Below are 21,606 nucleotides of genomic sequence, written 5' to 3'. Positions count from 1 at the left end.
GCTCTCTTATTTCTCCACCAAGCTGTGAGCTTCTCAAGAACTCTTCCTTTCTTGTTTCTGGCAAATACCTGAGAAATGCTTTGAACAGAGGCCTAACTGAAGCCTCCCATGGTTGGGTGGGTCGTCATCGTCATCGTCATCTTCTTCTTCTTCTTTTTTTTTTAATGCTTTATTTATTTATTCATGAGAGACAGGCAGAGAAACAGGCTCCATGCAGAAAGCCGGATATGGGACTCGATCTGGGGACTCCAGGATCACTCCCTGGGCTGAAGGCAGATGCTTAACCGCTGAGCCACCCAGGCATCCCTTCTTCTTCTTTTTTAAGATAACTTGTTTATTTGAAAGAGAGAGAGCACGTGCACAAGCAGGGGGAAGAGGCAAAGAGAGAGGCAGACTCCTTGCTGAGTAGGGAGCCCGACTTGGGGCTCAATCCTAGGACCTAGAGATCATGACCTGAGCCGAAGGCAGATGCTTAACCAACTGAGCCACCAGGTGCCTGGTTGGGTTGGCATCGAGTGTCAAGATCCCACATGTCAGCCCTGGTGCTGAGGTGTGGCCATGAATGGGAGGGGCCACAGGTCAGCACAGGACTCAGAGACCCAGAGCAGGGCTTGGTCATGGGAGAAGGAGAAAAAGCCTATGTCCCTGGCCTAAGGCTACCCCCGACCTCTGGGGTCTAATGGAAATGCACTGCTAGTCCCAAGTGGGCCCAGAAGGAGAATGTAAATGAGTCCGTGCTCCCTAATGTAACCATAATGTCTTTATCACACATAAAACTAGCAGTTCCTTAATCATCATCCAGTGTCCAGTCCATATTCAATTTCCCCTGATATCAGAACTTACTTTTCACAGATGTTTTGTTGAGTCAGAATCAGGACTGGGCTCCCATCCTGTGCCTGGTTAGGCCTCTCAGTATGACAGTCTTTGTCTCAGGCCCCTAGCTGATGGAGGAGCTGGGTCACCAGTCCTTGAGGCTGGCTGACCCTGTGGCCCCAGCTGAAGAACTCCTCATGCTGCCCTTCACCCCAGTTTTCCAGCCCCTGAGCACTCATGGTTGGGTTTGGAAGGCCCTGTCCCTGTCCCCCACCTGCTGGCAAGAGCAAGAGTCCTTCCACGTGGGGTGGCTGATGCTGCTCCCATGGCCTCGCTGTCAGCGTCTTTCCATCAGTGAGACCCAGGTTGAGTAGCAGGTCCTGTTTACGAAGCTTGCCATCACTGTGGTTTTAGCATCCACGGGTGAGCGCTGCCTTGGTCCCCCGTTCTGCCTCTTTCTCTGTATCTGTCAGGAACCTGGCATAAGGAAGAGCTTTTCTTCTCAACTCTTTGGTCGCTCTACATAGGAATGGGCAGAATGGCGCCGTTCACTGAGGAATACCGGGAATGACAGTTCTTTGCCATTATTTTTCAATTAGTGATGACTTTCAAATTAAAAACCCACCCTGCCCCCATGATAGTGTTATTATAGATACTAGTTATTTACACTGCAGGAATTTCCTGCCAAAGCAGAGATTGCAGGGCCTCATGAGCCCTGGGATGGTGGGGACAGGGTAGCTGGTCTCTGGGGCATCTTGAGGGCAAATGGTTCACTCTGCACATCACTTGAAGTGGCTGATGGCTGGCCTGGAGTAGGAATAAGGGGGCAAATATTGTTAAGGATGGATATTTTAGTGTTTTCTCCTGCAGTTTTCCCCAGCATCTACTTTTTGAGTCGCATGTCCTCTCCACTCCAGAGCCCTGCGGCCCCCCACTTGTACTAAGTCTCTAGATGGGGCAAGGGAGGCCAGGAAGAGAAAACTGGATCTGTATATCTTTCTCTCCTTTGTGCTGGCCCCTCACTTTCCCTTCTGGAAGATTCTCTAGCCAGGACAGCAGGCCTCTTAGCTTCATTTGCCTCAGAGGGTGGGGTCTGATGCCAGCAAAGGTCAGCTTTACAGGACCCCTCATCCCCAGTATGGTGGTGGCTCTTCAGTAGCCTGATGTGAGACCTGTCTCTGAAGAGAGCAGGGTGGCATCCATAGCCATCAGAGAGAAACTGCACACCTGATGGGTTATAGCTGTAGCAGGTGAGGAGCAGGTGAGGATCAGGTGAGGAGCAACCCCGTGGGATGTAGAGTATGTGGTTTTGGGGGTGTGATTACAGCAAACTTGCCTGTTCCCTAGCTAGCAGGTTTACTGGCTGTTTTTGTTTTGCTGGAGTCACCTTCACTGGCATGCAGGATATCCAGGGTTAGACTGAGCACTGTAGTGTAATGCTGGAGACAGTCAGGGCCTTGAGCCAGCTTCTGGCCCCTGACTAGGCCCTCCCAGGTCTCTGGGTAGGAAATGGGGAGAAGTGCTTTGAGATCTCAGCCTGGGTGCCATGCAGTGGGGCAGGAGGACCTCAGCCTGGGTGCCATGCAGTGGGGCAGGAGGACAAGACCCACGTTTCTGTTGCCTTTATTCTCTCCATACTCTAGAGCAGGTGTTTTTAGTTCCTCTTGTACCGTGGACCACTTGGGTATCAGCTTGAAGCCTATAGATCCTTTTTCAGAAGAAGATCTTCAAATGTACAGGATTACAAAGCACACCAATGCTATTGAAGTTCATTTATTAATATATGAAAACATTTGCTCAAGTACCATGTCCTTTATCACTGTATTAAGTGATGTAGTCTGTGGTTGTCTAATAACAAAGTTCAGAGTACAGATGAGTATAAACCATGTTCTGTGACATCTACTACAACTGTAAATAGGATATAAAAGTGTCTAGTGTCTCTTGGTGACACACTTGTAGGTACTGCTACTATACTATTACTGTTGCAACAACTCATACTTGACAGAAAAGCTAAGTTTCGGTTAGAGGTTAGGGAAGTAAAGATGTAACTTGCCTTCCATCTAACACATACCCCTGCCCTAGAGAAGTAAGGGGGGGGGGGACTTTGGATTCCTTGGTTGGGCAGGGACATGGGGTTTCTGGGCCTGTGTGTGTGTGTGTGTGTGGTACTTGCAGAGAGGGGCAGTCTCATGCAGTGATCAAGGTCAGGGGCTCTAGAGTCAGGGAGTTTGAGTTCACATCCTGACTCTCCTGCTTACCGAAAAGAAGTGTGTGACTTAACCCACACTGTGCCCCCATGTCTGCATCGGCAAAAATATGTGAGCTGGCACTTGTGTGGTATTTCCCATGTGCCAAGCCCCGTTCTCTGAGTGCTCCACAGATAGCCCACTTCATCCTCATAGTGGTCTTGTGAGGAGAGCGGATGTGCGTTACCCCCACATTATATATAGGTGCGGAAGCAGAGATGTAGAGATATTAGTGACCTGCCCAAGGTCATACAGGTGATGGGGCTCAGGCTTAAACCAGGCCTGGCTCCAAAGTCCATACTGTAGCCACCCTCAAGGTCTGTCTCCCACACCCACCTCATGGGGTTGTTAAGAGGATTAGTAAGATATCATCCAGTGTGTTGAGAGCTTAGTATAGTGCCCAACATACAATAAGAGAGGTGTAGCTGTAAATGGTGATAAGATTAGTGTCCTAGTGATGGGCTAGAGTGGGGTCAACACCCAACTTCCCTTCACTGACCTCCGTTCACCTGGCTGGGTACTTCCCAGATCTGGCCGGGTGCCTTCTCTCTCAGGGAAGTGAATGAGACTCTTCACTCAGAGATGGGAATTGAGGCTCTCAGGATGAAAGAAGGCCCCCCTTTGGAACTGTCCCCTTTAAGCCTGTCACTTGGGCCTCCTGCCCTCAGAGGGCTCCTGTCAGAGATGGTAAGCAGGGAGCACCCTCTTTGCTTTTTGGGAGCCCCTGGCCTCATGGGACAGACCCGTGGGTTTGTAATGAGAGCAACATTATACACAATTATTCAGTTGTGAACAGGGACAGACAAGTTCCTAAGTCAATTCATAGATTAATCTATTAGTTCATTGAATAAATAATTGAGTGTCTGCTATTTTTAAGTACTCAGGTTGCAGAAATGAGCAGAATATAATTGCTGCCTGTAGAGCAGGGGAAGACAGACATCACACAGCCATGTACATGTACATCATACTATGTGGGATACACACACACACATACACGTGTCAGATAGTGTTAAGAGTGCTGAAGAAACAGAATAGGGTCAGGGGCACTGGCAGTAGAGGGACTCGGGGAAGACCAAGGAGGATCAGATGAACTGACACCTGATGTGAGTGAGTGAGTCAATGAGTGGACCGTGTCCTCAAGACCTGAGCCTGTGTCTCAGGCAGAGGGAGAAGCAAGTGCAGTGACTTTGGGGTAGGAACAAGCCTGACAAGTTCAGGGACATCAAGAGGGCCAGTGGGGAATGAGTGACTTAGAGGAGCCAGGACTCAAAAGATAGGACCTTTCCACCATTCTGAGGAGCGGGGTGTGATGTGCCTGTTTGTCGGTGGAGCAGAGAAGTCAGAGAGCAGGGAAGTAGGGGATTGTCCAGTCCAGCAGGGAGATGGTGGTGGACTGGACGGTAGGGTGACAGTGGTGAAAGGGGTAGAATTCTGGGTATAATTTGCACATAGAGCCAACAGAATTCAAAGTTTAGATGTAGGATATGAGGGGGGAAAAGAGAGATGCTTCTTGGGTTTGGGGACTGAAACAAATGATGTGTTGGGGCTTAGAAGGGACACCATCATTTGGATCATAAGCTGATTTGGGGACCGATAAGAATTGGAGATGAGTCAGGTGTGCCTGGGCCTATGTGTCATGGCCCCTACTGCCCCTGGTCTCTGACAGGAGCCGCCCTGGCTCTGGCATGCCTGAGTTTGACATCAGCCCGAGGTCAGTTATGGTGTGTGGCAACTGTTAGCTCAGCTGCCTTGTTCCCTGAGAAACAGGTGGAGAGCTGGGTATGGTGGGCAGCGGTGCCCCACCAGCAGGAATAACGATAGCCATCATCTTGGTAACAGGTGGGGCAAGTAGCCCCCTAGCCCTTCCATCCCACCTTTGTCCTCTGCCCCGTAGGTGGGTGTATTGTGGGGTGGGGTGCGTCTAGCAGGGGAAGAGGCTAGGGGCTGAGTCCGAAGTCCAAGCTGGGCCTGCTGAACTTTTGTCAGCCACCCTGGGAGGTTGGGGGAGGTTTGGCTGATGAGCAAGGGGCCATGAAGGCTTCCCCATGGTTCTGCCCCTTGTACCCCCTCCCCAGGAATTCTGGACTCTGATGGCCATTGGAGGAGGCTGGGCTGCTCTCAGACAAGGTTTTAATGGCCTGGGAACAGGACAGAACCCCAAGATTCTCTCAATGACCTTTCAGGGCTGCATCGTCCTGGGATTATGACAGCATCTGTGTTGTACTTCCAGGTCTTTCCCAGCCTCTGTGCCTTCAGAGTGTCCAGAGGCCTGAGTGTTTGCATTCAGCTGTATGAGAAATGCTACCTCTTAAAGGCTGAGGGATGGGCTGAGTTAAGCATCTTCATATTCAGGTACCAGGCTCCATTGCCTACTCGCTGTATGACTTGGGCAAGTGACAAACCTTCTCTGTAGGTTTGTTTCCTCAACCACAGAATGGGATTATGGTATAGGATCTTGGATTATGTGGATAGTAAAGGAGGTACAGAGCCTGGGACATGAGCATGTTGTAAGGCCAGCTCTGCTGGTTCTCTAGCCCCATCACGTGGCTCCCCAACTCACGTGTGGTCCGCAGGGGCATAGGCATTCCCTGGAAGCTGGGTGGAAATGGAGCCTCTCAGATGCCCATGGCTGTAGTTCTGCATTTTAACCAGATCCAGTGACCCTTTTGCACTTTGCAGTGTGAAAGCACTGGTGGCCATTACTCCTGAAGAGCAGCATCCGTAGCTGTGCATACCTCTGCAGGGGCAAGGGATTTTCTCTCACTCTTCGTTTCCTCTTCATGCCTATCATGGCTTGGCTGCTGATGCATCTGGGACAAGTCCCAGATAATGATCATTTTTGTCAAACCCTTGTCTCCTGAGTACATGCTGCCTGGGCCTTGGAGAGTTTAGGTGCTCCACCTACCACAACTCTCACACCATCTGAGAGTAAGTGGAAGCCTTGGATCTGCACTGACTAGCAGCCCTGATAAGATGGTCTCCCAATGGGTGGCTGAGGAAATAGAAGTTTAGGGAAGGAATCTGGAAAGTGTTGGGGTCGGGGTGTGCACTCAGGATGCAGAGCCCAGCTCTTAACCACCATGCTTTGCCACCATGGGCATCCAGATGAGAGCTCCAAGCAAGGAGTGGGCAGAGCAAGAGGGAGATGAGAGGAAGTACAGGGAATCATTGAGGCCTTGCAACATCTCAAAATTTACTGCTATGCACTGTTCATTTGCTTTGTAGCTCTCTACCCTGGGGGATGCACAGTAAGTATCTGCAGGGAACCCAATCCAGCTAGGGAGACCCCAGGCACCCAGAAAATGACAGTACCAGGTAGCCGAGGAGCAGAGTGCAACTGATCTAGTTGTAGAGTGACTTTGGTCCAGAGTACATGTGCCTGGTCAGAAAGAGAGGAGATTGGGCCAAGCCAGGAAGGTGGCAGCTGTGAGATCTTCCTAGGGGAAGTGGGACTTGAGCTGGGCCATAGGACCCTGCAGTCACATTCCCCGGGGGAGCCCCAGTTTGTGGGGACGGGTTGCCCAGTGTCTATTTGCTCTGGAGTCTGCTGCATGTGGGGCTCTGTAAAGAGAAAGTCTCCAGTGTTTCACTAAGGGATCATCAGCCCACATTGGTGATGTCTGTGGCCTTCTAGCCTCCAGGGGACTGTATGTCACAGTGCCTAGTGGGTCCAGGATCTCATAGGAGGCCACCGGGACAGCAGGAGGAAGCAGGAGCAAGGGGTTTGGGGGAAGGATGTGGTCTTTGGGAGCTGGTGGTTGTGTGGCCTTGCCATCTCAGGCTGTGTGAGTCACACTCCTGGGAGAAGGCCTGCTCTAGTTGAGTCCCAGGGCACCTGAGGTGCCTCGCAGGGTCCAGTTCAGTCCTGTCCCGGACTGGTAGGTGGGTAGCTGGGTGACAGCGGCTGGGGTCCAGATGCCATTCTAAGCCTCACTCTGCTCTGGATAGAGGAGTCTCAGAAAATGGTAAGGAAAGTCTTTTCTCTTTACTCCTGGCCTTCCTGAAAAGCAGGTCAGAGACAGAGAGAGAGAGAGAGAGAGAGAGAGAGAGAGACCCAAATTCCCTGGGGAAGAACAGGAGAAGCAGAGAAACAGAGGTGACCTTATAGGGGAGAGGGTGGAGAAGGGCAGGGGCAAGGGATCCTCAGGCAGAGGACCTGAGTGTCACTGTGGGCTAATGGTGTATCCTTCCTTTCTCTGAGGGTGGGAGAGGAGAAAGAAAGGATGTATCATCCTTTCTCTGGGAAGGAGAGGTCAGCAGCCTAGCCTGTGTCTCAAGCAATTGAGGAGAGAAGATAGGAGCCGGTGTATTCTTTTGTCTCTTTTCTCTATTGAGACAATAATGTGTGCTCCATATAAAAAATTCAAACTGGACAAAAATATTCAATGTAGGCAGTCATTATACCGCACCTTCACCACCAGGCCCCTGCCCCCCTGAGGTAGGGAGATATGACTGCTAACGCTGTGACTTGTGGCGTGTGAGCAGCTGGGACGGAGGGCCCCTGACCTTTGTGCCCTGACAGAAGATATGTGTGCTCGCAGATTCCAGTTACCCAGAGCACAGTGGGCGTGGGGGGAGTCCAAACGCTTCTCTTCTGCCCCACCTCCCTGGATCTTCCTGTGCTAAATAGGGCCTAGTATAGGTTTGGGGAAAGTGACTAGGGCTTGGCCTTTAAAGGGTTGAGTGTCAGGCTCAGGGTGGGCATTGGCTTGAGGAAGCAGGGGTGTGAGGAGGCTGGTTTGTTTTCTCCCTGCACTCCTCTCACCCCCTCCCCCCCTGCCCCTGCTTACCATCAGAGCATGGAGATGTGCACCCACATTTTGAGCATGGCCCTTCACCTTCCCTGGTTGTACTATCTGTCCTGAGGCAGGCTGCCCAGTAGATGGACACTCAGGTTTAGTGGGGTAACCAGCAGCCCCTCTGCTTGGGCTATAATGTGGGTTACCCAGGAGAGGCGAGGCACATAGCCCAAAACGGGCACAGGACGGTGCAATCTTGATGGACTCTCCCAAATGGGTGCAACCACACTTGCCCCTGGGAAGACCCTTTTTTCATGCAAAAGATCCCCCATTCAGAACCTGTTTATGTCTCAGAAGCTCAGGGAGCTGGTCCTATTGAGTAGGCAGATCTCAGGGTTGGGGGGTGGTGTGGCATGTGTAGTGTGGGAGGGATTTGTGTGTGGTGTAGTACAGTGTGCAATGTTGGGGGTGGTGGTGTGTGAGAGGGTGGATAGTATAGAGTGTATGTGGGGGTGGTGTGTGTATGCACTGAGGGCCTTTGAGCCCTTCAGTGACCAATCAAACCATCTCCATCAGGCCTTAGTCTACTTTCATGCTTTATTGGCCAGGTCTAGAATTCTAGGCTGAAAACTTTTACCTCAGAATTTTTTTTTTTTAAGATTTAAAAAATTTACTTATTTGAGAGAGAGAAATAGAGACAGCAAGATCGCATGAGCAGGGGAGGGGGAGAGGGAGGAGACTCTCCACTGAGCAGGGAGCCCGACACGGGGCTGGATCCCAGGACCCCGGGATCCTGACCCGAACCAAAGACAGATAAGATACTTAACCAATTGAGCCACCCAGGAGCCCCTTCCCTCAGAATTTTGAAGTCATGACTCCTTACAGTACCCAGTGTTGTGAGTGAGGATCCAATGTTATTCTAATTCCTGAGCATATGAACCTGTGTCTCCTGTTTGGAAGCTTTCTGGCTCTCCGTTTAATGCCTGGTGTTTTGAAACCTCACAGTGAGACCTATTGGCTGGATCTTTGTTCACTCTGCTCATGTGCGTGGGTCCTTCTGTGCTGATAGTCATATCCTTTAGGTCAGGAAAACTTTCTTATATTATTTCTTGGACAATTTCTTCCCCCTTGTTCTCTCTGTTCCCTCCTTCTCCCTTTCCCCTCTCCCTTTTTTTTTTCTTTAAAATCAATAGCGGTGGGACGCCTGGGTGGCTCGGCAGTTGAGCATCTGCCTTCGGCTCACGCATGATCCTGGAATCCTGGGATCGAGTCCCACATTGGGCTCCCTGCAAGGAGCCTGCTTCTCCTCCCTCTGCCTATGTCTCTGCCTTTCTCTCTGTGTCTCTTGTGAATAAATAAAATCTTAAAAAAAAAAAAAACTAACTAGATAAGTAAATAGTGGGGGTTTTTTTAAAACAGTTTTCAGTTTACAGAAAAACAAATAGAAGGTACAGAGAGTTCACATATATTCCCTAACTCTGGTCTGCCTTTCGCTGCCCCCAGCCCACTGACCCCCATTCTTCTTTGATTAACATCTCGTATTAGTGTGGCACATTTGTTACAACTGATGAACCGATACCAATGCATCATTTATTTAGAGCCTGTAGTTTACATTAGAGTTCACTTTTTGTGTTTTGTATTCTGTGGGTACTGCCAGAAGTATAATGGCATGTATTTACCATCAGAGTATCATACAGCATAGTTTTACTGCCCTAAAAGTCCCCCGTGAGTTGTTGATTTTCAGCTTGCTCTGCTTTTCTCTTGTTTTGTGGATGGGAGAGAGGACTCCCAAGCCCCTCACACAGGGGAGCAGTCTCTTTTCTCTTTCTTGACTCTCCAGTTACTTGGTGGTGAATCTCCTTGGACTGACCTTCAATCATCACCTCATCTTTGCCCTTTTACTTTCTGGGAGATTTTCTCCAACTTATGTGGAGCACATCCTTTGAATGTGATACGAAGCTCTTCTGTGCTAGGGAGGTTATTCATTCTGGGTGCTGGTGTGAGAAAGGGGCCGATTTTCACTCACTAATGTTTTCAGCCCTGCACCAGAGCCCATCATTTGGGCTTGGAGTCCCTACGTCCAGAAGCTTTCTGGCTCAGTTTCTCTGTGGAATCTCTGTGTTCATACCTGTAGGAGATGGGTGGGGTGTGGACTGCCAAGCAGAATGAGAGGGGACCCTGGGTAGGGGCGGTGTCTAACCGCTCCGCGTAGATGCTGTATGATGCTGCTGGCCAGGCAGACTCCTATGAGTCTGATCGGGGAGAAGGATTTGGGCAGCAGAGGAAGGAAGAGCTCCATGCACACCCTATGCAGTGGACATGTGTGTTTGAGGTCTCTAGGAGCATGTAGCGGGAAGAACATGGCCTTTGGACTGATGAGAACTGGCTCTCAGTCTCCTCTCTCCTTTCTGGCTGCTTGTTCTTGGAGGAGTTACTTTACTCTGAGCCTTGACCTCCTGCTGTATAAAATCAGGCTCTGACCCTCCGGGCTTGTTGTAAAGTGTGAATAGGAATGACGTGAAAACCCTTGTAGTCCATCGTGACACACAGGAGATGCTCAGCAGATGTGAACACTCTTGCCCTTCCCTGGGTCTCTTGCTTGAGGCCCCTGAATGCTGTTGTCTGCTCTTCCATCTTGCATAGGTGTTTCCGGGGGGGTGGGGGTGGATTGGATGAGTCAGTAAGTGAGTGAGGTGTGTGTGTATGTGTACTAGTGTTCCTGGCTTTGGGCCTCTGGATGAGCTGTTCTTTCCTGGGCTCGCCAGAGGCTCAGAGCAGAGCTTTGTCTGGGACTAGCCAGAGGAGATGATGTAAACAGGGAGAAATGTGGGTAGGTCTGTCTATCCCAGGGGCCTGGAGGGTTCAGAGCCCCTTCCACGCTCAGCCTTACCTCTCTGGCCTCAGGGTTTCAGATGTAGTGGGGAGTGGCAGAGGGGAGATCTCTGAGCTTCAGGGAATGGGGGGTGAGAGGGTGGCATGGAGTGGTAACTACTGCCCTGCCCAGTAGCACTAAAGAGATTCCCCCACTCAGGATGTGGTTTTCTCCATCATGGAAAAGTTGTAGATAGTTGCTCAGCTATGCCTGTGGCTCAGAAGGTTGGGCTTGTGTGTTAGGGCAGGAGCCTGTGGGGAGAGGCTGTGTGAGGTTTCTGGCAGCAGTAGAGGGGGACTCCCTGTGCCTGTGACTGGAGCTCCACCCTGCCCCCCTTCTCGCAGGTGGTACAAGCTGCACTCCAAGGCAGGCAAGAAGGAGAAGGAACGTGGGGAGATCCAAGTCACAATCCAGTTCACTCGCAACAATTTGAGCGCCAGCATGTTTGACCTGTCCATGAAGGACAAGCCACGGTCCCCTTTCAGCAAGATCAAGGACAAGATGAAGGGCAAGAAGAAGTTCGATCTGGAATCTGCCTCCGCCATCCTCCCGAGCAGTGCCCTAGAGGATCCCGAGCTAGGGAGCCTGGGCAAGATGGGCAAAGCCAAAGGCTTCTTCCTCCGCAACAAGCTGCGAAAGTCCTCCCTTACGCAGTCTAACACCTCGCTGGGCTCAGACAGCACCCTGTCCTCTGCCAGTGGGAGCCTGGCCTACCAGGGCCCGGGCACTGAGCTCCTTACCCACTCGCCAAGCCGCAGTAGCTGGCTGTCCACTGAAGGGGGTGAGTGAGGGAGGGCCCTGCTGCTTGGGGGGCAGAGGAGGGTGGCGGGGAAGGCCCGGGCCAGCATACGGGCTACTCTTCCTGCTACTAACTCCATGGGTGCTTCCTTTTCAGGCAGGGACTCCACCCAGTCCCCTAAGCTGCTCACCCACAAAAGGACCTACAGTGATGAGGCCAGCCAGATGCGAGTGGCTCCACCCCGATCCCTTCTGGACCTCCAGGGCCACCTAGACGCCGCCTCCCGCTCCTCGCTCTGTGTCAATGGGAGCCACATTTACAATGAGGAGCCCCAGGCCCCCCTGCGGCACCGCAGCTCCATCTCGGGCCCATTTCCACCCTCCAGCTCCCTGCATAGCGTGTCTTTCCGGCCTGCTGAGGAGGGGTCTCGGCCCACCGATGACTCCGGGGGCAGAGGCAGCCGCAGCACCAGCAGCTCAGAGATGCTGCCTGGACAGGAGGAGCTAAGCTCTCAGGCCAAAGTGCTGGCTACTGGTACCAGCCGCTCTGGAGAGGAGGAGGGGGCCCGGCTCCCAGAGGGAAAGCCAGTGCAGGTTGCTACACCCTTGGTGGCCTCCTCTGAGTCTGTGGCTGAGAAGGAGGGAGCCCGGAAGGAGGAGCGGAAGCCCCGGATGGGCCTCTTCCACCATCACCACCAGGGGCTGAGTCGGAGCGAGTTGGGGCGCCGTGGCTCTCTGGGGGAGAAGGGAGGTCCCACCCAGGGGGCCTCCCCCCATCATTCATCTGGCGGGGAGGAAAAGGCCAAGAGTAGCTGGTTTGGCTTGAGAGAAGCCAAAGAACCAACTCAGAAACCTAGGTATGTCCTTGGCAAAACCAGCTTTGCTCCTTGGGGTGGATGCTGGGGTATTGCAGCCTGGATCCTGGGGCAGGGAGGATGGAGCAGATGGGGCCCTTGGGCAGGCTGCTGGGGCTCTGGCTTTGCATGGTTGAATGGTGGGGGTTACCATTTCCCTAAGCCAAGGCTCGTTGTTGGCACATGGACACAGGTAAGTTGCAGGGGCACAGAGTTCTGGGGGCCCTGTGGATTGTGGTGTCTAGTCTCCTTCTCATGGGTCTCCCTTCGTGAGTTGCCATGCCTACCCCCTGAGGGAGGGGGAGAAAGGGGAGAAAAGCAGGGAAGGACATTTTTTGTGTGAATTCTTTGCTTCCCAGCCTATACCTCTTGCCCTCTGGCCTCAAGGTCAGGAAGCTTTGGCAGGTGGAGATGGGGCCTGTACCTCAGATCCTCTACCCCACCCCAGCTGGCTCTGTGACCTCTTTCCCCTGAGAGATGGCAGTCAAGTCATTGATGCTCCCACCTCTCCTTTCATACACTTACCCCTCCCCGGCAAGGGGCTATGTATAACTCCCTTGAAATCTATGACCGGCCTTCTGTCCTTGGACACTGTTGGGGCTCTGGTCCTCTTTGTTATTTCTTGCTCTTGGGGTATGGCAAGTGCTCATGACAGCTGCTCTGTTCTGAATGTGCTGAGTCCCACCACAAAAGGGGTACAGGAGTCCTTGAGCTCAGGCCATGGCAGAGCTCTCAAGAGGGTCCTGATAATAATTAGGATTAGGATTCTGCACCCAGTTCCAGTGTGGGGACTGCTTTCTCACACACCCAAGAGATTCTCTGACACTAGCTGGATGTCCTACAATTCAACTCAATTCTGACATTGTTGACCTGGAGACAGCATCAGACTCCACATAGATTCGGGGCTACAGGATTGGCCCTCCCCACCTCCACCGCCACTAGTCAAGTCAGATGCCTGTTGAGAGTCCAGGTTGTTGACTGTGCTACTGACCAACCAGCTATATGGATCAGAGGTTCCAGGGACCCTCCTGCTCCTTCCTTGAGTTTGATTCATGGCTCACAGAGCTTGGAAATATTTTGCTTATACTGGTTTATTATAAAAGGATGTAACTGAGGAACAGCCTGATGGAAGAGATGCACAGGACCAGGTCTGGAGCAAGGGCATAGGGCTTCCATGACCTCTCTGAGCATGCTACTCCCTCCGCATGTCTGCCTGTTCATTAACCCCGAAGCTCCCAAACCCCATCCTTTGGCATTTATGGAGACTTCATCACAAGGTACAAGTGATGGGTATAAGTGATTAGGTACAAGTGATTAAATCATGGGCCATTGGTGGTCAATTTGACTTCCAGCCTGTCTCCTCCACAGAAATCAGGGTGGGACTGAAGATTCCACCCTCTGTTCACTGGGGTCCTTAGGGGCTTTGTAAAAGCCACCTCATCAACACAAACCCAGTTGTGGTGGAAAGGGGCTTGTTATGAATAACAAAGTGCCCATTTCACTTTTCTGGCTCTGAAGCATTTCAAGAAATGAGAACAAGAGACCAAATATTAACAGATACTCTTATTGTTTGGGAAATTCCAAGGGTTTTTGGAGCTATGAGCCAGAAACTGTGGATGAAGACCCATATACATATGAGAAATACACATTTGTTCATTCAGATGAACAAATCTCAGTATCCCAGCCCTGACCCCCCACCCTGGCTCTTTATCTTCTCCTAAGTCTGACCATGGGAGGCTGCTGCACCGTCCAGCAGGTTGAGGGAGGGCCACCAGGTGTAGGTCCTAGGAGCCGATGTCCCTGCGTCCCAAGGGCCTGGAGCTGGCCCTGGACAGGCAGCATCGTGGCAGCCACAGCCATTGTGGTGGGGCAGCTGTTTCTGCTCTCAGTGAGCCTGCCCCTTCCCTGCTGATGAGTCTATGGGCCGGAGGTGGGGAGCGAAGGAAGGGTCGAGAGAGGCTCCTATAGCCATTCCTCAGCAGAGGGGAGAAGACTCCTGTAGTCCTGGTTCTTCTCTTTCCTTGTGAAATTCAAGTCCACTGAGAGGGGCAGGGAGAGAAATGGCAGGCCTTTCTGGGTTCAGGCCTGGCCACCTGGCAGCACCCCCGTACACCTCACAAATGGGCAGGTGCGGTGAATCAGTCTCTGGGTGATGACGCCCTTTGCCTCCCCTGCTGGGAACATCGCTTCTGTCCCTGCTGCCCGGCCACTGCTCACCAGACCTCAGGGCAACTGCTGGCCACCTGCAGCTGAGGGAAGATAGGGAAGAAGGGGATGGGCCTGTCTCAGAAGCCCAGGCTGAGCCTGTAGCCCTGTGACAACTTAGAGATATTTGTGGGTGGTAGTATGGAGGGAGGTGGCATCTTCTGGGTGGAGCTGGAGGCCTGAGTCAGATGGAACACAGACCACGGGCCCAGCACTGTTGTCTTTGGATCATCTCAGCACCCCCCCTCCCCCCTCTTGTGAGGTCATTTGTATGCTCATGCCCAGGCTTTGGGCTTAGACTCCTGTAGGCCATGACTTTAAGTGATGTTGGGGTTGTTATCACTCCTGCTTATAGCCTCTGTTTTCCTTCTCCTGTGTCTCCATGTCTCCCATTCACCCTTCAGAGTCCAGAGAAGTTGGGTCACTGATGGACATAAGGAAGCTGAGGTTTTTGCCTTCTGGAATTCTGAGGTTGTCCTCAGCAGGATGGAGGGCATCCAGGGATTCCTGCCATCCCTGGGGCTCATTTGAGGGCGTAGGCTGCAAGGGCAAGGTTCTTTGGGTACAGGGGGCTGACCTGAACAGGTGTGAGGCCTGGGCATGGAGTCTGTCCGCATCACCCTGGCCCTGGGCCTTCACAGAGCTGGGAAGGTGGCCTGGAAGAAACGACTATTGGTACTTGCCCGGGAGGTTTGCTCTGGGCTTTTGAGGAGAGAATGAGAGATGAGTTCATTGACATCAGGAAACTGGAGTGAGTGAAGATAGCTGCATCTCCCTGCTGGGGCTCCAGGGTCTGTGCGCAGACCCAGGGGCTCGTGGTGCCTGTGCCCCCCCGGGCTGCATTGGGGATTGCTGGGTGTTCCTCACTGGAAAGGGCAGCGGCGCCCTCTAGTGCTCCCACATGGCACTGGTGCCCCATGGAGAGGCCTGAAGCTATCATGTGTTGGGTGCACAGTATCCAGAAAAAAGCTGCTGCTTTTGGAGCGGTCAGTGGTTGGAAGAGAAAGAACGGGAGTATAAGGCACCGAAAAGATGGCTCTCATTTTCGTCCTGACTTGGTCCTCACTGGCTGAATCCCATGGCTGCGTGTGCCTGGGCGGGACAGGGGGTGCTGTAGTTGAGACTAAGATCTGGGCCAAGGGACTCAGCCCTGCTCATGGGCCCCTGCCGTGAGCCATGCATTCTGAGCTGCGGCACCAGCCACTTACCGTGTGTTTGAGGACTGTCATGACCAACCGTGATAAACTCACCAGAGCCAAACAGGGTTGTCTTTGTGTCTGTCCCGCTCTGACCCTTTCAGAGTATAAGCTCCCTGTGGGCAGGCCACCAGAGCCCACCTGCCCCTTCCTCTTCACACTAACCATAAAACCCTGTGTACAGGGGGGGATCAAGTGTTGGATGCAAATATTTTTTAATTGGAGTAAATGTGGTACAACATGGGAGCAGGTGTCTCGTGGTGGCCTTTGGTGGTCTGTGCATCTGTCCCAGCCCCTCACCAGAAGTGGTGACATTGAGGTCCTGATGAGCCCGGAATGTGCAGTGGCTGCTGAAAGCTCAGTCTTGGTGGCATTCCCAGTGGGGTAAATGAGGGACATGATATGTGACCAGTGGCCTCAAGTTAGTGTGGTCATCCATCCTGTTCGTGCCTGTTTTCCTGGCACAGTTAATGTTGCCCTTGTACTATATTAAAAATGTCCTGGTATGGAAGATAAAAGATGTGGTGTCCCTACTTAGAGCTTCCTGGGCGTCTGTCACCTCTTTGTGCTCAGATGATCGGGGAGGATATGTCCAGCCTCTTGGACACCTTTCCTGGGTGTCAGGCACATTTCAGGAGGGCAGCAGGAGACCAGACCATGCCTTAGGAGGGATGGCTGAAGGGCATGTGGGCTGGGGACATATGCCTCCAAGGCTGGCTTGGGCATCTTGAGGGACTGTCTGGTGGAGAGCCTTTGCAGACCCACCTGCTGCCTTTGGGACCAGTGTGTGAGAATAACAAGGACACACTGCTCATGTGAGCCTAAGGAAGAGCTGACCACCAGTGAACCCTGGCCTCCAGCCACAGAGGCCACCCGGTGATGTAGTAAGTTGCCCAGCAACGGCAGTGTTGAAGCAAAGGGGGCCGTCAAGAGAGAACAGGTGCTTCCTGCATTAAGGGACAGGTTGCCGTAGGCCCCGAAGTTTTATTCCCTCAGGTTGCAGGGGCAGAGACATTTGGACTTCTGATTTCTTCCCTCCACTTTGTTCCTAAAGGAGAAGACAAGTCAGTACCCATTGAAGTCTTCTCTGCATGGTGTGGGGATGGTGCTGTGCTGGGCTGCCACAATGGGTGCTGCCCTCAGAGCATAACATGCTGAGACAACCACACATAGGAAAGTGTCTCTGACCTGTGCCAGATGGAGGGCAGGGAGGGGACGTTTTAAAGTAAGAACGTTCAGAGTATGTACCTGGTGTGGAGCAAGGCAAGGGAGGCGGTGGGTGGCGGGGGGGGAGGTTGTTACTGGGTAGGAGGGATGGACAGGATGCTCTCTTGGGAATCTACTGGGCCTGGCACCTGGAGTCCCTTCCTCTAGGGAAAGCCCTTCGCTGGTTCCATACCAACGGGTTTGTGTGTACCTCTGGGGAGCCCGTGGAAGGGAGAGTCTCTTGCAGGTCTCTTGCCTTGCAGTTCCGACTGCTAGCCAGATCATTGTAAGACCTCAAGGGTGAGTAGAGCCAGACCAAGGCTGGGGGTGGAGGGAGCAGTGTGCAGAGCTAAACTAGGTGCCATTTAGTGTTGATGGAGCCTTCTCCCTTCACACTCCTCTGGCCACTTGTAATGAAGGGGACTGGAGAGAGGTGGCTTAGAGTAGCCCAGTTTCTGGGGGCTGGGTCCTGCTGGCAGGTCTGGGCTGTGTCTGCTATGGGTGCTCCAGTGTATATGGGGGAGTGGGGGGCAGAATGGCGGCAGGGCCAGGACCCACATGGCAGTGGTACGTGGCTCTCCGTGGTCCCCGAGGTCAGCACCGATGCCTGGGTTTGTCTGTGGCCCTACTTGGAGCAAAGGGAGATGGGACATTTGTGGGGTTGGGACTCTGGGCCCAGGATTTGCCCTTTTTCAATATCTTTGCCATGTCAGGACCACAGAGGCAAAGCTGTGCTGGGAAGCCTGGTGGGGTGGGAGTCAATGGGACTCTCTTACCTCACTGCCCCCCCCCAATCTCTAGGTGGTAGTATGAGGCTGAGAAGTCATCCTGGGATGGGGAGTTATAGGGCAAAAGAGTCAGGAGGGTCTCTGGAAGCTGGATTCTTAAGAGAAACCCAGGGTCTGGAACCTGGTTGTGCCCTACCTGTGAGGCTGAGATCACAGATGCACAGACTATCTTGGGAAGGCCACCTTTGCTGCTGGTTGAACTAGACTCCTTCCTGTTACCTGCCCCCAACCCCTCTCCCCTGGTGTTTGTAGACAAGCTGGCCCTGCCTCTGCCCAGCTCTGTGTGTGGCCTGCTCTATTTGGGCCCTGGTTCCCAGAAGAATCCTGGTGAGCTCCAGACTTCCTGGCCTCCTTCTAGAGATGCCCTTCCAACCCCAACCTGCATTCTTTATGGGCTGGCTGGTAAAGCCTGGCTTCTGTTACCCCCAGGCTTGCCCTCTGTTTCCCCCATGAGAAAAGCAGCAGCTTGAGTGGAGAAGATGGAGGCATAGGAGTTCCCCAGCATTTTCAGCTGGACAGGGATCATGGAATGGAGGTCTTGGGCCTTAGAGTGGGGGGCTGGAAGATAAGAAGCAGGCAGTAGGCGAGGCCACCCAGGTCTGGGCCTGACAGGTGGGCCCAGCTGCAAGGCAGCTGCAAATCACTGTCAGAATGCTAAAACTGGGAAGTGGGGCCCCCCTTACCTGCACTGTCTCCTGGGATTGTCCAGGGGAAGCCAAGAGCTCTAGTTTCAGAGTCTGCTCCTGCTCACACCCCTCAAGTCAGCTGTGCACCATAGGTGAAAGGTGAAGTGCAAGTGCAGGGGATGCTCCCTCCTGGAGAGGACCCTGGAGGGGTCCTGAAGGCTAACCAGTGTTCTCTAGTGTCAGTGAGGGTGTAGGTCCACTGCCATGGAATGGATTTCCCAGGGGAATAGGCGGTCCCTCTGTGTGTGGGGGGCACCCAGGAGGCCCCTGGTGACATCCAGAGTTGCTGCTTCTGCCAGATGCCAGCCTTCATCTCCCAAGCAGCGCTGCCTTCAAGGCTGGTCCCTTGGTGAAGGGTACCCTTTGTGGGGTGCTGGGCCATGTGGACGCCTGATAGTAGATATTCTCAGCAGGTTATGGTACCCCTTCCAAGAAACGAGAAAGGCGGGTTCTTTTTAATTGACATTTTGTCATGTCTGATGCCTGCTTCATCATTACCTCCTGTTTCTGCAAGGGGCCAGTAGAACCCATCTGTTCCAGCAGTCGGAATTCCAGGGGCCCTGCTGGGTTCGATTAGCGCTGGATTTGTCCAGTGTTCTAGGCCTGGCCTTTCTCCGGTCTTTTTATCCCCTCCAAACAGCTAGTATTTCTTTCCTCTCTTAGTCCTTAAAGGGATATAAGGCACTTTCTGATTAGTTCTGTGGGCATAAGTCTGGTGTTGAGTCAAATCTTCAGCCTATGGGTCAGTGGAAGAGCACTTGGTTGAGGCTGGGATCCTGGCTGCAGATGGGATAAAATGAGCTCTGGCCAGCATCTTCCTCCTTCGGCAGCACCTCATAATATTACATGTTGGGGTCTTCCCTTTGTCCTTTGGCTCACATGCCTGAGCCCAGCCCGTGTGGGTGTGGCATGTGGTAGCTCTGCCAAGGCGGGGGTGGGGGTGGTGGTTGGCAGGTGCGTGGTGTTCAGCAGGGGCGTTTCCAGTCTTGGCATTAACCAGGAGGCTCATGGTTTTGTCTCCCTCCACAGCCTGGACGTGTCTCCTCAGGTAGAACCTGACCCAGCTGCTCTTCCTCACCACCTCCCCTGCTCCCCCTGTGCTCCGGTCCTCCCCACTCCTGCTCCCACCGCTGCTCCCATGCTAAGCACTAACCTTTTTGCAGCCGCCTCCCCCGCTGCTGCCACTGCTGCTGCTGCCTCTGCCGCCGCCCCCGAAGCTACCCCATCTGGATTCTTGGGTCTCACCAACCCGTTCCTCACCTCCATGCAGAGCAACCCTTTCTTCGAGGAACTCCTAGCTGACATAGCACTAAACTCTCCTTCACCTGCTCCCTCTCTCCCCAGTGCCTCCAGGGCCAGCCCCACCCCCCTGGCCTCCCCTGGGAAAGCCCCGCCTGAGTGGGAAGACACCTTCAACGTCTTTGCTGCCAGCAGGCTGCGTCCAGAGGCCAGGAGCAAGATCCTGGCCCCTGCAGGAGGAGTGGGGCTGGAGGTGACTGGGCTGCAAGAGCAAGGCCGTGGGGTCATGACAGTGAAGGCATCTGAGCCCCGGGGGGACCCTGGGGGAGGAGGAAGAGGTGGGAGCAGTGTGCGACTGGAGCCCAGGATGCCTTTGGACTTGGGACTGGACTGCCAGAGCTCCAGTGTGGCTGACCCAGGGCCCCTCGGGTCTGTAGGGCCCATTCTGCCCTCTACGTCAGCCCAGCAGCACCTGAGAGCCTCAGACTCTGAAGCAGACAGGGAGCCGCCGGCCCCAGGAGGGGAAGCAGGGCAGAGTCCAGCAGACAGCGCGACGTCTCTGTTTAGCTCCCCAGAAGTGATCAGTGTGTGGGAAAGGCTGCCTGGCACAGATGACACCCCTGAGGGCCAGGAAGAGGCCTCTCAAGGTGAAGGCCAGCTTTTGCATGAGCTCAACACAGTCGAGGATTCGTGGCCTTGGGATGTGGTCACCATTTCTCCTGCAGCTGAGATGTCCTCACTGGTCCTGCGGGGAGAGTCCGATGAGCTGCCTCCTCCCCAGATGCAGCCAGAGTCACCAGAACCTGTGAGCCCCAGGGGGAGTGAGGGGCCTCCCCCACTGAAGCTGGAGCCGGAGCCGGAGCCGGAGCCGGAGCTGGAGCCTGAGGCAAAGTCCAAACCAGAGCAGGTGTCCGACCAGGGACCGCAACCCAGCAGGCCACCTCCCAAGCCACCACGCCTCTTCACACCCTCAGATTCCCAGGAGAAGGAGGAGGATGAGGCAGCGGCAGTGGTGGCAGCTGCAGGGGGGCTGAGAAGCAGGGGGGCAGAGACAGGAGGAGAAGACGACCTTCCAAGTACACTGGTTGCTGGTCCACAGGAGGCCGAGGAGGAGGGCGAGACACCTGGGTCAGAGTCTGACAGCCATTCTTCTGGAACCCTGTTGGGGGGTCCAGGCCTGGAAGATGTAGTGGAGGGTATCAGCCCTCCTGTGTCTGGGCCCTCCTTATCCCTGCCCACTGGCTGCCCTGAGGGTCCCACCCCCAGACCCAGTTACTCAAAGCTCTTGGCTCCTCAGAGTCAGCAGATCTGGGGGGCTCCGGAGAAAGGAGAAAGCCCTGAGGGTCCTGACACCCAGATCCAGGGACCAGTAGGAGAGGGGCTTGAGTCTCTGCCAGGTAGCTCCCAACACACTGGCCTCTGCACCTCAGAGGAGGATGCTTTGAATCCCTTCTTGTCTCAAAGGAGCCAAGACCCCCCCAGTCTCCCATTCACATCCCCTCCAGGGTCCAGGGACTCTTCCATCGTCTCTGGTCCAGAAGAGCTGCCCACCCCCCCAGAGCCTGCCTTTCCACCACCCCCTCTGCCACCCTGGGCCAGCCACTGCCATGGGGGGCCCAGCCCTCCATGCTCTCCTCTGCCTGGAGCTCGGCCTCTGACTTCTTCCTCCCCAACCCTTGGGGAGCCAGCCTCCTCCCCTGGGGGCTCCCCTGCCCCACTTGGGGAGGACCACGCTGCAACTATCCCAGCCTCCCCGCTTGTGCTTCTGCCCTTGGAGACACGACTAGCTGAGGAGCCACAGTCCAGTGCCAGGTGAGCTGTCACCCTGAGAATACTCTACCAGAGGAGATGGGAGGAGGGGGGCAAAGCAGCCCAGGGGCTGAGGTTCACATTTCAGCCTCAGCCTGTCCAGGAGCAGATGAAGGGCTCCTTTACCCTGAGGCAGGAGAGGTGAGGCTTTGAAGAAAGGAGCCTTTCTGTGGCACCAGCTCTGAAACTGCTCTTTGGGTCCTCAGACAAGCAGA

At 53.8% G+C, this 21,606-nt stretch overlaps 1 protein-coding gene across 4 annotated transcripts in view; it reads left to right on the top strand.

The window, feature by feature from the left end:
• The window catches only part of RAB11FIP5 (RAB11 family interacting protein 5), a 36,805-nt gene that overhangs the window by 9,576 nt on the left and 5,623 nt on the right, over positions 1–21,606 (top strand). For 2 of the 4 annotated variants that reach the window (XM_072769803.1, XM_072769805.1), the window contains exons 2-4: positions 11,015–11,451; positions 11,566–12,265; positions 19,373–21,394. In XM_072769803.1, coding sequence (XP_072625904.1) covers positions 11,015–11,451; positions 11,566–12,265; positions 19,373–21,394 — 3,159 coding nt within the window. The remainder of the gene's footprint in view (positions 1–11,014; positions 11,452–11,565; positions 12,266–19,372; positions 21,395–21,606) is intronic. The other 2 variants (XM_072769804.1, XM_072769806.1) reach the window with 2 other exon arrangements.

Source organism: Canis lupus, chromosome 12, assembly GCF_048164855.1.
Source record: "Canis lupus baileyi chromosome 12, mCanLup2.hap1, whole genome shotgun sequence".
NCBI lineage: Eukaryota > Metazoa > Chordata > Mammalia > Carnivora > Canidae > Canis > Canis lupus.
The sequence above is the reverse complement of the archived record's forward strand: the minus strand, read 5'-3'. Positions and strand labels throughout refer to the sequence as shown.